The 13,734-nt window shown below is 53.4% G+C and overlaps 1 protein-coding gene across 7 annotated transcripts in view; it reads right to left on the minus strand.

The window, feature by feature from the left end:
* Positions 1–12,838, minus strand: part of ogg1 (8-oxoguanine DNA glycosylase) — a 51,636-nt gene extending 38,798 nt beyond the window's left edge. For 2 of the 7 annotated variants that reach the window (XM_059944734.1, XM_059944731.1), the window contains exon 1: positions 12,579–12,749. In XM_059944734.1, coding sequence (XP_059800717.1) covers positions 12,579–12,612 — 34 coding nt within the window. In that variant the 5' untranslated portion in view covers positions 12,613–12,749. Of the gene's footprint in view, positions 1–2,327; positions 2,439–3,423; positions 4,144–5,987; positions 6,153–12,578 lie in introns of those variants that run through there. The other 5 variants (XM_059944736.1, XM_059944735.1, XM_059944738.1 and 2 more) reach the window with 5 other exon arrangements.
* Between the last annotated feature and the right edge of the window lie 896 nt (positions 12,839–13,734).

The following is a 13,734-nucleotide window of genomic DNA, read 5'->3' on the forward strand; positions in this document are numbered from 1 at the left end:
TCTCAGTCTACCCTTATCGAAACATGTGATAACAATGTACATCTGCAATTCCAAACAGTATTCTGGGCTCACTTGGCTGCAGATTTTCTCAAGCTCGGTGAGCAGGGACTCTGTTTTCCCAACGGAGAATGCAAGCTCGCTAATAAACAGTATGTACTTTAAAGTAAACTGTGTTTGACAGTTATTCCCTGGGTCTGAACCTATAGGCCTCTGGTAGAGAGGCAGATCGACAGGTGCACCATCGTCCCGAGGAATATTGTTTCCTTTGGTTTTTTCACGTACAGTCAAATAACAATAAACTTGAACTATCTATTACCCGACTCAAAATCCCCAAAAATATGGTTGGCCTGAAATCCCTTGCAAACCATTCTGTTCAATGGCAATTTGGATTGAGTAATAATCCAATGTCCTCAAACAGGAAGGCTTCTTTTGACTTCATAAAATAATTTTGCAACATCTCATTGCAAGTTAAAAAGAAGAAATAGCTATCCCAAGGAGACAGTCATTTCTTGTGCTTTTTTTGCCCTCATTTGCAAGACTCACTGCCAAGACCACCATACCATATTATGGCAGTTTTAACAATGGAAATTCACTATAATTCACAAATCATCACTAAAAATTCAAGATACACAATACAATATGTGCCAATGAAATTTATGTGAAAAAATAAACAAAAAATGTGTAATTTTAAAAAATAGTGTGTTCTCCTTTGCATTCTAGGCAAATTGTAAATCCTCAAATCAACATCACCAAATGTATTGCTCTTCCTGACAACATTCATTGACTCTGGGACTTGGGCTAGATTATATTTTTGTGTGACAGTATACTTACTGCTATCTTATATGTGCTATACGTGCCTTGTGCTATCTTTGACTGTTGGCATGGCTGTGCACCTTGGCCCCAGAGGAACACCGTTTCATTGGGTTACATTGATGGGTATTCACATATGGTTGAATGACAATTAAACTTGCCATTTGAATGTCACTAGATTATCTGGTTATCTAGTAGTTATTGCATTACAGTTTTGCGATGTTTTTCCTCTCGGCATTTTTACATCTGCACTTCCAAAACAAAGCAATGGACAGATACATTTCAACAAAACTTCATGGACGTCAAAGTGAATGGGGATCCACTTGAGGTTCAATCTGACATCAAGGCTGAGAAAAATCTGCTTCAGCTTCATATAGCTTTCAGGGAGAGTGATGGTCTTAAGTGCATGGGAATATACTAATTAAAGCTAAAGACTTTGGTGGAGGAAATTTCTATTTAATCAGCTCCAGATGTTAGACAAAAGATTTATTTTATTTACTACTGAAAGATCAGCACAGAATAGGTCCTTCCAGCTCTTTGACCCACATTGCCCAGCAATCTCGATTTAACATTAACCTAATAACAAGTCAACTTACAATGACCAATTAATCTATCCAGTACATCTTTAGTCTGTGGGAGGAAACTGGAGCACCTGGAGGAAACCCACACATTCCATGGGGAGGACAGAGGATGCTGGGATTGAACTCCAAACTCTGACATCCCAAGCTGTAATAGAATATAGTTGAGTACAGACCAGGAACAGGCCATTCGGCCCACAATATTGTGCTGAACTATCTAAAAAGCAAATCAAAAATACCCAAACATGAATCCTTCCTACCTACACCATATCTATATCCCTCCATCTTTCTTACATCCATGTGCCTATCCAAAGGTTTTTTATAAGTCTCTAATGTATTTGCCTTTACCACCGTACAAAGCAGTGCATTCCAGGCATCCAGACTGAGTAAAAAAAAAACTTGTTCCTTGAAACTACCGCCTCTCACCTTCAATGACTGCTCTCTGTTGTTAGACATTTCAACCCTAGAAACAAATACTCTCTGTCCACTCTATCTATGCCTCTCATAATCTTGTAAACTTCTATCAGATCTCCCCTCAGCTTCCCGTGCTCCAGAAAAAACAATCTGTGGAAACTTCTATTTTAATAAAGAACCACTCGACAATTTCACGGCCAAAAGAACATCTTTATCTGGGACGGCAAACGATATTTACAACACAGAGGCTTCCAGCTAACTAGTGTGGCCTGGTGGAGGAACTATATACAATGCATACCGGAAGTAAAAAGAGTAGCAGTAAAACCCGGCCAACCCCAGATCCAGCCTCATTACCAACAGCTTCCCGATTAGTATTAACTCACTTTTAATAATACTCATATTACAACACCTCTCCCCCTTTAAAATCCAACCTCCCCAAATGTAAAAGAACTGAGAAATATAAACAGTAGTGTCACTAGCTTGCGTACCCCTTAAACTTATATTAGTTTACCAATACAAAATTACCTGGAAAACGTGGCAGATTCAACATTCAATCTAACAACTGTCCAGTCAAAGATTCAGTCTGTCAGGAGGTTTGCGAGGGTGCTGCGATCTACGCACTACCCCCAGTGACCCAGCAGGCACTGCTGGTGAGGATGTTTTGGGTGCATCTGGTGTTGGGGGCATTAGAGGGATCTGTGTCTCCGTGTGAAAATGTCCATCCTCTTCAGGGACCCCAACCCCTCTGCCAGTGTCTCTCTCTCTGTGGCAAAGTCACTGGTGGACCTGCTTCCCCAGTAGTCTGTCTCACCATTGGAAACTCCATGGAACTGTCTACCTCTGAGCCGGAATCATGATACAGGCGCACATGGTCCTGATGTCTGCGGAAAACACGCCCATCAGTCTGCTTAACAACATAGGAGACTGGACCACTCTGCTTAAGAATAACCCCAGGTAGCCATTGCTGATTGTTTCTCACAGACATTGTCATCCGGTTCTAACTGTCTCTCTCGCACATGTTGATCATGTCCCTCCTGCTTTTCCTGTTTTCTCTCCACTTTTGCCTTCATGTCCGGGCACAGCAGGTCCAGTCTTGACTTGGGCCTACGCCCCATCAGCATCTCTGCTGGAGGGAATGCAGTCGTAGTCTGTGGCGTGAGGCGGTATTTAAACAGGAAACGTGAAAGCCGGGCACTAAGAGAATCCCCTGTCATCCGTTTCAGGCCTTCCTTCACTGTCTGAACAGCCCGCTCATCCAAACCATTTGAGGCTGGGTGGAAAGGGGCCGTCCGAATGTGACGAATGCCATTTTGCCGCATGAACTCACTGAACAGTTCACTGGTGAACGAGGGGCCATTATCAGTGACCAGAGTGTCAGGCAACCCATGGACTGCAAACACTTGCCTGAGTTTGTCTATGGTTGAGGGGGCTGTGATGTTGCTCATGATGTGAGCTTTGGTCCCTTTGGAGTGTGCATCCACATTTAAAGAAACATCTGCCCCATAAAGGGGCCAGTGGTCCAAATGTAGCCTAGACCAGGGGTAGACTGGCCACTCCATGGGTGCAAAGGAGCTGGCGGTGGCATGTTCTGATTGGTCTGACATTGCGTGCATGATTTTACCTTGTTCTCCAGATCCTGATCTATTCTTGGCCACCAGACGTAGGATCCTGCAAGGCTTTTCATTCGAGACACCCCAGGATGAGTCTCATGAATTTCCTCCACAATCTGTGAACGGCCAGGGGGAGAAACGATGACCCTCGCCCCCCAGAAAATGCAGCCATCCTGCAGACTCAGTTCAGTCTTGCGTTTGGCATAAGGTCTCAGTTCCTCTCCTTCCACAACTCTGGGCCAACCTTGTAAAAGAAAAGTCTTGACTTGAGACAGGACTGGGTCCCTCTCTGTCCATTGCTTGATCTGGGTCACCTTTACAGGTGTCTCGGACAGCCTGTCCAATGAAAACACAGTTTCTGGAGGCACACATGTAGTAACAGGCATCTCAGGTAAAGGGAGTCGACTCTGCACATCAGCATTTGCATTATCCCCACCCGCTCTGTACACTGGTAGACTGACAATGTGAGAGCCCAACGCTGTATCCTGGCTGAGGCTAGCGGTGGGATGTATCTGGTCTCACTAAAAAGGCTCATGGTCTGTATAAATTGTGAATGCACATCCATAGAGGTACTGATGAAAGCGTTTAATGGCCAGACCTTCTTTGTCTAGCTCTGAATACCTCTTCTCAGCAGCCGTCAGGGTACGGGAAGCAAAACCAATAGGCTTCTCTGAACGGTCCTCCATTACATGTGAGAGAACTGCCCCGACTCCACAGGGTGAAGCGTCGCATGAAAGGGTGATCTCCTTGTCTGGATCATAGTGAACGAGCAGCTTCGCTGAGTGCAGGAGTTCTTTCACTTCCTTGAAAGCTTCCTCCTGCTCTTCACCCCACCGCCACTTAGTGTCATGGTGAAGCAGTTCGTACAGTGGGGCCAAAACCTTTGAGAAGTCCGGAAGAAACTTGCCATAATAATTCACCATGCCCAAAAATGATCTGAGTTCAGTGACACGCTTGGGGCTTGGGGCCTCCTTGATAGCTCCCACTTTGTCCTCCACTGGGCAAAGCCCCTCAGCTGTAATCTTGTGTCCCAGGTAGGTCACACTCGGAGCCAGGAACACACATTTTCCACATTTCAACCACAGCCCAGCGTCTGAAAGTCTCTTCAGCACCTGTTCTAAGTTAGTCAGATGCTCCCCCTCCGTGGCTTCCGTGATCAAAATACCATCAAGATACACTGCTATGTGCAGAATCCCCTGCAGCAAAGGGTCCATTGTCCTTTGGAAAATGGCGGGGCTAGACGCCACTCCAAACACTGACAATTGTATTTGAATAATCCCTTGTGCGTATTGATGGTGACGTACTCCTTTGAATCCTCGTCGAGCAGCAGCTGTTGGTAGGCGTGGCTCATGTCCAGCTTTGTGAACAGCTTACCCCCTGACAGGGTCGCAAACAGGTCATCCACCCGTGGCAATGGGTACTCCTCCAGCTTAGAGACCTGATTCACCGTAAGCTTGTAGTCCCCACATATCCTCACCGTTTTATCTGCCTTCAAAACTGGAACAATGGGAGCCGCCCACATTGAAAACTGGACGGGCTCAATGATGCCCAGCCCCTGTAAACGTTCCAGCTCCGCCTCAACTTTGTCTTTCATGGCAGAGGGCACCAGCCTGGGTTTAAAAAAACGTGGTGTGGCCTCAGGGTCGACATGGAGTTTCACGGTCACGCCCTTCAGTGTGCCCAGCTCGTCCCTGAAAACGTCACTATACCACCGCAGAATGTCCTCCGTTGTGTGTGCAGACTTAACTTCATGCCAGTTGAGCCTGAATTTGTGAAGCCAATCACGGCCCAAAAGACCGGGCCCACTGCCCTTAGCTATCACCAGCCTGGCTTCAGTCTTCTGACCCCGATATCCACAAATAACACCCCTAAATGAGGTATGGGCTGCCCCTTATAGGTCCTGAGTTGGAGCTTAGATGGTCTGATGGAAGGCAGGTTGGATCCCCATGTCCTCCGGTATGTCTCTTCACTAATGACGGATGCAGTAGCCCCTGAATCAATCTCAAACTTAATGTCCTTTCCCCTGACATAATATGGTTCAGGTGGTCCCTCATCCGTTTCCACCCCAAACATGGTGTAGGCACATGCTGCCTCCTCGTCTGCTTCTCCCAGGTGGTGTGTGGCTGCCTGAGTCTGTTGAGCTTTCCCCTGCCCAGGCTTAACCTCACCCTTTATGCTCCTGCACTTTTTAACCAAATGTCCCTTTCTGCTACAAGCATGGCAGACCGTATCTTCAAATTTGCAATTATTTGCATAGTGCATCTCTCCACAACAAAAACATTTCACCCACTTTGCCTCTTAACCATTCTCCCTCCTGACTTGGAGCACTGCCGTTGACTGCGACCCCCCCCCCCCCCATGTCCTTTCTGTATATCGTTCGCATTATTAGCAGCCATCTCCATGCCTTGGGCAATCTCTAAGGCTGTCTTGAAAGTCAACGGTGGGGTTTCCCCCAACAAACAGTGTTGTGTGGCATCATTAATACCACATATTGATCTATCACGGAGCATGTCATCCAACACGGCTCCGAAATCGCAATGCTTTGACAGCTGCCGAAGCTTGTCCACAGACTGACCTGGCTTCCGGACATGGCTGTGAAACTTGAACCATTGGACTATCACCGAAGGTTTCGGATTGAGGTGGTTCCCCACGAGCTTGACCAGTTCATCACATGGAATTTGTCCCGGTTTCTGCGGTGTAGCTAAGTTCCGTATCAGCTTGTAGGTCTTCCCCCCCCCCCCACACACACACTCAGGAGAACAGAGCACTTCTTAGCCTCCTCAGTAATGCCTTTAGCACAGAAAAATTGTCCCAACCTTTCCTCATACTCCAGCCAGTCCTCGATTCCCTCCACAAATTCATTGATTGTCCCGAACGTAGCCATCCAAATGCAAGGCTGCTCGTCCACTCACAGCTCCTGTTCGAAACAGGCCGACACATCCACAAAACCAGTTCACCTCGTCACCAAAAATGTGTGGTAACTTCTACTTTACAAAAGGTCCACTTGACAATTTCATGGCCAAATGAACATCTTTATCTGGGACTGCAAATGATATTTACAATACAGAGGCTTCCAGGACACTCATGCGGCATGGCAGGTGGAACTATATACAATACATACTGGGAGTAAAACCCCGTCAGCCCCTGAACCAGCCTCTTTACCAAACAGCTTCCCAATTAGTATTAACTCACTTCTAATAATACTCAGAACAGAATCCAAGTTTATCCAGCCTCCCATCATAGCACATAATGCCGAACAACACAGCAGGCTGGTAAACCCCTTCTGCATCTTCTCCAAAGCGTTGCTATATGGGGTTCAGCCCAAAATGTCAACTGCACTTTTTTGCATAGATGCTGGCTCACCTGCTGAGTTCCTCCAGCATTTTGTGTGAAACTGTTATGCTGCCCTGCCACCAAGGTCAAAAGGGTCAACAAAAGATAGATTAACTCTCCGATCAAAAAGCCACAGTGCCAATTCCAACTCAACCTTGGACCCCATGGTTCAATCACCACACGTCAGTCCTTCAAATCTTTCCCATCACCAACTCTCACCCTTGCCAATCAATGTTCAAATTTTGACAAAGGGTTTTACCGAAATATTAACACACAGTTTTCTCTAATTTACTTGGGGGCTGAAGGGCTTCGGTCTGAAACACCAACTGTACTTTTTTCTATAGATGCGACCTGGCCTGCTGAGTTCTCCAGCATTTTTTGTGTGTGTTCCCAGGATTTCCAGCATCTGCAGATTTTTTCTTATCTGCCTGACATGGAATGTTCCCAGTATTTTCAGTTTTTATATCAAATTTCCAACATTACAGCTTTTTTTTTCCAGATTTCAAACTTTGCACTTTGTGCATTATTTTCTTGCCCTCAGTTAATCTACATCCAAACCGCCCCGGTGCTTGGTGCAATACCTGCTTGCGATCTGCCATGCAAGTAGCAGAACCTGCCTCCTGTCCGTCACTAGCCAGAGACACGCCCCCCGTCCGTCACTACCCAGAGACACGCCCCCCGTCCGTCACTACCCAGAGACACGCCCCCCGTCCGCCACTACCCAGAGACACGCCTCCCGTCCGTCACTACCCAGAGACACGCCCCCCCGTCCGTCACTACCCAGAGACACGCCTCCTGTCCGTCACTACCCAGAGACACGCCTCCTGTCCGTCACTAACCAGAGACACGCCCCCCCGTCCGTCACTACCCAGAGACACGCCTCCTGTCCGTCACTACCCAGAGACACGCCTCCTGTCCGTCACTACCCAGAGACACGCCCCCCGTCACTACCCAGAGACACGCCCCCCCGTCCGTCACTACCCAGAGACACGCCCCCCCGTCCGTCACTACCCAGAGACACGCCCCCCGTCCGTCACTACCCAGAGACACGCCCCCCCGTCCGTCACTACCCAGAGACACGCCTCCTGTCCGTCACTAGCCAGAGACACGCCCCCCCGTCCGTCACTACCCAGAGACACGCCCCCCGTCCGTCACTACCCAGAGACACGCCTCCTGTCCGTCCGTCACTACCCAGAGACACGCCCCCCCGTCCGTCACTACCCAGAGACACGCCTCCCGTCCGTCACTACCCAGAGACACGCCTCCTGTCCGTCCGTCACTACCCAGAGACACGCCCCCCCGTCCGTCACTACCCAGAGACACGCCTCCCGTCCGTCACTACCCAGAGACACGCCCCCCGTCCGTCACTACCCAGAGACACGCCCCCCGTCCGTCACTACCCAGAGACACGCCTCCTGTCCGTCACTACCCAGAGACACGCCTCCCGTCCGTCCGTCACTACCCAGAGACACGCCCCCCGTCCGTCACTACCCAGAGACACGCCTCCTGTCCGTCACTACCCAGAGACACGCCTCCTGTCCGTCACTAGCCAGAGACACGCCCCCCGTCCGTCACTACCCAGAGACACGCCCCCCGTCCGTCCGTCACTACCCAGAGACACGCCTCCCGTCCGTCCGTCACTACCCAGAGACACGCCTCCTGTCCGTCCGTCACTACCCAGAGACACGCCTCCCGTCCGTCCGTCACTACCCAGAGACACGCCTCCCGTCCGTCCGTCACTACCCAGAGACACGCCTCCTGTCCGTCCGTCACTACCCAGAGACACGCCTCCTGTCCGTCACTACCCAGAGACACGCCTCCTGTCCGTCACTAGCCAGAGACACGCCCCCCGTCCGTCACTACCCAGAGACACGCCCCCCGTCCGTCCGTCACTACCCAGAGACACGCCTCCCGTCCGTCCGTCACTACCCAGAGACACGCCTCCCGTCCGTCCGTCACTACTCAGAGACACGCCTCCTGTCCGTCCGTCACTACCCAGAGACACGCCTCCCGTCCGTCCGTCACTACTCAGAGACACGCCTCCTGTCCGTCCGTCACTACCCAGAGACACGCCCCCCGTCCGTCACTACCCAGAGACACGCCTCCTGTCCGTCCGTCACTACCCAGAGACACGCCTCCTGTCCGTCACTACCCAGAGACACGCCCCCCCGTCAGTCACTACCCAGAGACACGCCTCCTGTCCGTCCGTCACTACCCAGAGACACGCCTCCTGTCCGTCACTACCCAGAGACACGCCTCCTGTCCGTCACTACCCAGAGACACGCCCCCCCGTCCGTCACTACCCAGAGACACGCCCCCCGTCCGTCACTACCCAGAGACACGCCTCCTGTCCGTCACTACCCAGAGACACGCCTCCCGTCCGTCCGTCACTACCCAGAGACACGCCCCCCCGTCCGTCACTACCCAGAGACACGCCTCCTGTCCGTCACTACCCAGAGACACGCCTCCTGTCCGTCCGTCACTACCCAGAGACACGCCTCCTGTCCGTCCGTCACTACCCAGAGACACGCCTCCTGTCCGTCCGTCACTACCCAGAGACACGCCTCCTGTCCGTCACTACCCAGACACGCCTCCTGTCCGTCACTACCCAGAGACACGCCTCCTGTCCGTCACTACCCAGAGACACGCCTCCTGTCCGTCACTACCCAGAGATACGCCTCCTGTCCGTCACTACCCAGAGATACGCCCCCCGTCCGTCCGTCACTACCCAGAGACACGCCCCCCGTCCGTCACTACCCAGAGACACGCCCCCCCGTCCGTCACTACCCAGAGACACGCCCCCCGTCCGTCACTACCCAGAGACACGCCTCCTGTCCGTCACTACCCAGAGACACGCCTCCCGTCCGTCCGTCACTACCCAGAGACACGCCCCCCCGTCCGTCACTACCCAGAGACACGCCTCCTGTCCGTCACTACCCAGAGACACGCCTCCTGTCCGTCCGTCACTACCCAGAGACACGCCTCCTGTCCGTCCGTCACTACCCAGAGACACGCCTCCTGTCCGTCCGTCACTACCCAGAGACACGCCTCCTGTCCGTCACTACCCAGACACGCCTCCTGTCCGTCACTACCCAGAGACACGCCTCCTGTCCGTCACTACCCAGAGACACGCCTCCTGTCCGTCACTACCCAGAGATACGCCCCCCGTCCGTCCGTCACTACCCAGAGACACGCCCCCCGTCCGTCACTACCCAGAGACACGCCTCCTGTCCGTCACTACCCAGAGACACGCCCCCCCGTCCGTCACTACCCAGAGACACGCCCCCCGTCCGTCACTACCCAGAGACACGCCCCCCGTCCGTCACTACCCAGAGACACGCCTCCTGTCCGTCACTACCCAGAGACACGCCTCCCGTCCGTCACTACCCAAAGACACGCCTCCCGTCCGTCACTACCCAGAGACACGCCGTCCGTCCGTCACTACCCAGAGACACGCCCCCCCGTCCGTCACTACCCAGAGACACGCCCCCCCGTCCGTCACTACCCAGAGACACGCCTCCTGTCCGTCCGTCACTACCCAGAGACACGCCTCCTGTCCGTCACTACCCAGAGACACGCCCCCCCGTCAGTCACTACCCAGAGACACGCCTCCTGTCCGTCCGTCACTACCCAGAGACACGCCTCCTGTCCGTCACTACCCAGAGACACGCCCCCCCGTCCGTCACTAACCAGAGACACGCCCCCCCGTCAGTCACTACCCAGAGACACGCCTCCTGTCCGTCAGTCACTACCCAGAGACACGCCTCCTGTCCGTCCGTCACTACCCAGAGACACGCCCCCCGTCCGTCACTACCCAGAGACACGCCTCCTGTCCGTCCGTCACTACCCAGAGACACGCCTCCTGTCCGTCACTACCCAGAGACACGCCCCCCCCGTCAGTCACTACCCAGAGACACGCCTCCCGTCCGTCCGTCACTACTCAGAGACACGCCTCCTGTCCGTCCGTCACTACCCAGAGACACGCCTCCCGTCCGTCCGTCACTACTCAGAGACACGCCTCCTGTCCGTCCGTCACTACCCAGAGACACGCCCCCCGTCCGTCACTACCCAGAGACACGCCTCCTGTCCGTCCGTCACTACCCAGAGACACGCCTCCTGTCCGTCACTACCCAGAGACACGCCCCCCCGTCAGTCACTACCCAGAGACACGCCTCCTGTCCGTCCGTCACTACCCAGAGACACGCCTCCTGTCCGTCACTACCCAGAGACACGCCTCCTGTCCGTCACTACCCAGAGACACGCCCCCCCGTCCGTCACTACCCAGAGACACGCCCCCCGTCCGTCACTACCCAGAGACACGCCTCCTGTCCGTCACTACCCAGAGACACGCCTCCCGTCCGTCCGTCACTACCCAGAGACACGCCCCCCCGTCCGTCACTACCCAGAGACACGCCTCCTGTCCGTCACTACCCAGAGACACGCCTCCTGTCCGTCCGTCACTACCCAGAGACACGCCTCCTGTCCGTCCGTCACTACCCAGAGACACGCCTCCTGTCCGTCCGTCACTACCCAGAGACACGCCTCCTGTCCGTCACTACCCAGACACGCCTCCTGTCCGTCACTACCCAGAGACACGCCTCCTGTCCGTCACTACCCAGAGACACGCCTCCTGTCCGTCACTACCCAGAGACACGCCTCCTGTCCGTCACTACCCAGAGATACGCCCCCCGTCCGTCCGTCACTACCCAGAGACACGCCCCCCGTCCGTCACTACCCAGAGACACGCCTCCTGTCCGTCACTACCCAGAGACACGCCCCCCCGTCCGTCACTACCCAGAGACACGCCCCCCGTCCGTCACTACCCAGAGACACGCCCCCCGTCCGTCACTACCCAGAGACACGCCCCCCCGTCCGTCACTACCCAGAGACACGCCCCCCGTCCGTCACTACCCAGAGACACGCCCCCCCGTCCGTCACTACCCAGAGACACGCCCCCCCGTCCGTCACTACCCAGAGACACGCCTCCTGTCCGTCCGTCACTACCCAGAGACACGCCTCCCGTCCGTCACTACCCAGAGACACGCCCCCCCGTCCGTCACTACCCAGAGACACGCCTCCTGTCCGTCACTACCCAGAGACACGCCTCCTGTCCGTCACTACCCAGAGACACGCCCCCCCCCGTCCGTCCGTCACTACCCAGAGACACGCCTCCTGTCCGTCACTACCCAGAGACACGCCTCCTGTCCGTCCGTCACTACCCAGAGACACGCCTCCTGTCCGTCACTACCCAGAGACACGCCCCCCCCGTCCGTCCGTCACTACCCAGAGACACGCCCCCCCCGTCCGTCCGTCACTACCCAGAGACACGCCTCCTGTCCGTCACTACCCAGAGACACGCCCCCCCCGTCCGTCCGTCACTACCCAGAGACACGCCTCCTGTCCGTCACTACCCAGAGACACGCCCCCCCCGTCCGTCCGTCACTACCCAGAGACACGCCCCCCCCGTCCGTCCGTCACTACCCAGAGACACGCCTCCTGTCCGTCACTACCCAGAGACACGCCCCCCCCGTCCGTCCGTCACTACCCAGAGACACGCCTCCTGTCCGTCACTACCCAGAGACACGCCCCCCCCGTCCGTCCGTCACTACCCAGAGACACGCCCCCCCCGTCCGTCCGTCACTACCCAGAGACACGCCTCCTGTCCGTCCGTCACTACCCAGAGACACGCCTCCTGTCCGTCACTACCCAGAGACACGCCCCCCCGTCCGTCCGTCACTACCCAGAGACACGCCTCCCGTCCGTCCGTCACTACCCAGAGACACGCCCCCCCGTCCGTCACTACCCAGAGACACGCCTCCTGTCCTTCACTAACCAGAGACACGCCTCCCGTCAAATGTCCTCTTCATTGTGCTAGGGGGCCATTCTATCCTGCTGTGATGAAACTATTAAATGGCCTGAAGACGGTGTCTGTCCCGGCCCCCCAGCCAGCGCCGTTACCGTGGAGGCCGAGCGCACCTTCCGCCGACGTTCCCTCTCGCCAATCGGAATCCAGGGGAAGTTGACCTTTCTGAAGGTCAAAGTGTTTTAAATATCAAACAATTAATACTGATATTTGTGAAGAATGCAGCGATCTTACTACAGTTTATAAAACAAGGTGTTATAAAACAAGGCGAAGCTGAATATTGCTCTCTTTTTAAACGTTACATCGCGTTTCGTGTGGCCACCCACTTCCTGCGCAGGCGCACGCCGGATTAGATGCCACGCCGCGAAACTGGTCTCGACTCGACTTACCGACTGCGTGTAGCACATCGCTGCATTATTACCTTTTAGGGTTACTTTTTGCACATTATGCTGTAAGTTTTACTCCCGGCATGGATGCTGTTTGATTCGCTGAACTCCTCCAGCATTTGTGCCGTTGTTAGCATCCATTTGCCCAATTTAAACAGGTGCTTCCCTTGGCAAATTTGGTTAATTGTCACATGTACTGTGATACAGTGGAAAAACTTAGTTTTGCATAACTTCCATACAGATAATTTCATTGCAACTGTGCTAAGAAGTAGTCAAGCAAAAACGTAATAGAATGCAGCATAAAAGTATTACAGCTGGCATATTGTTGTCACATGACAGTATCAAGATACTGTGCAGTGAGAAGCTTGGCTTGCATACTGCTTTTGCAGATCAAGTCATTCCACAGCGCACTGAAGTAGAACTGTAGGCAAGAGACTATGGATATATATAAGGTATAATGTGAGGTCAAATGTCCTCTTCATTGTGCTAGGGGGCCATTTAATAGTTTCATCACAGCAGGATAGAAACTGCCCTTGAGCCTGGTGGTAGTGTTTCAGGCTTATGTACCTTTTGAATGATGGGAGGGTTGCTAGGGTCTTTGATTATGATGGCTGCTTTAATGAGGCAGCAAGATGTATAGACAGAGTCCATGAAGGGAGGCTGGTTTCCTTGATGTACTGACCCATGTCCACAACTCTCTGCATTTTCTTGCAGCCTTGGGCAGAGTTGTCACATTGTGA

Source organism: Hypanus sabinus, chromosome 19 (genome assembly GCF_030144855.1).
Source record: "Hypanus sabinus isolate sHypSab1 chromosome 19, sHypSab1.hap1, whole genome shotgun sequence".
NCBI lineage: Eukaryota > Metazoa > Chordata > Chondrichthyes > Myliobatiformes > Dasyatidae > Hypanus > Hypanus sabinus.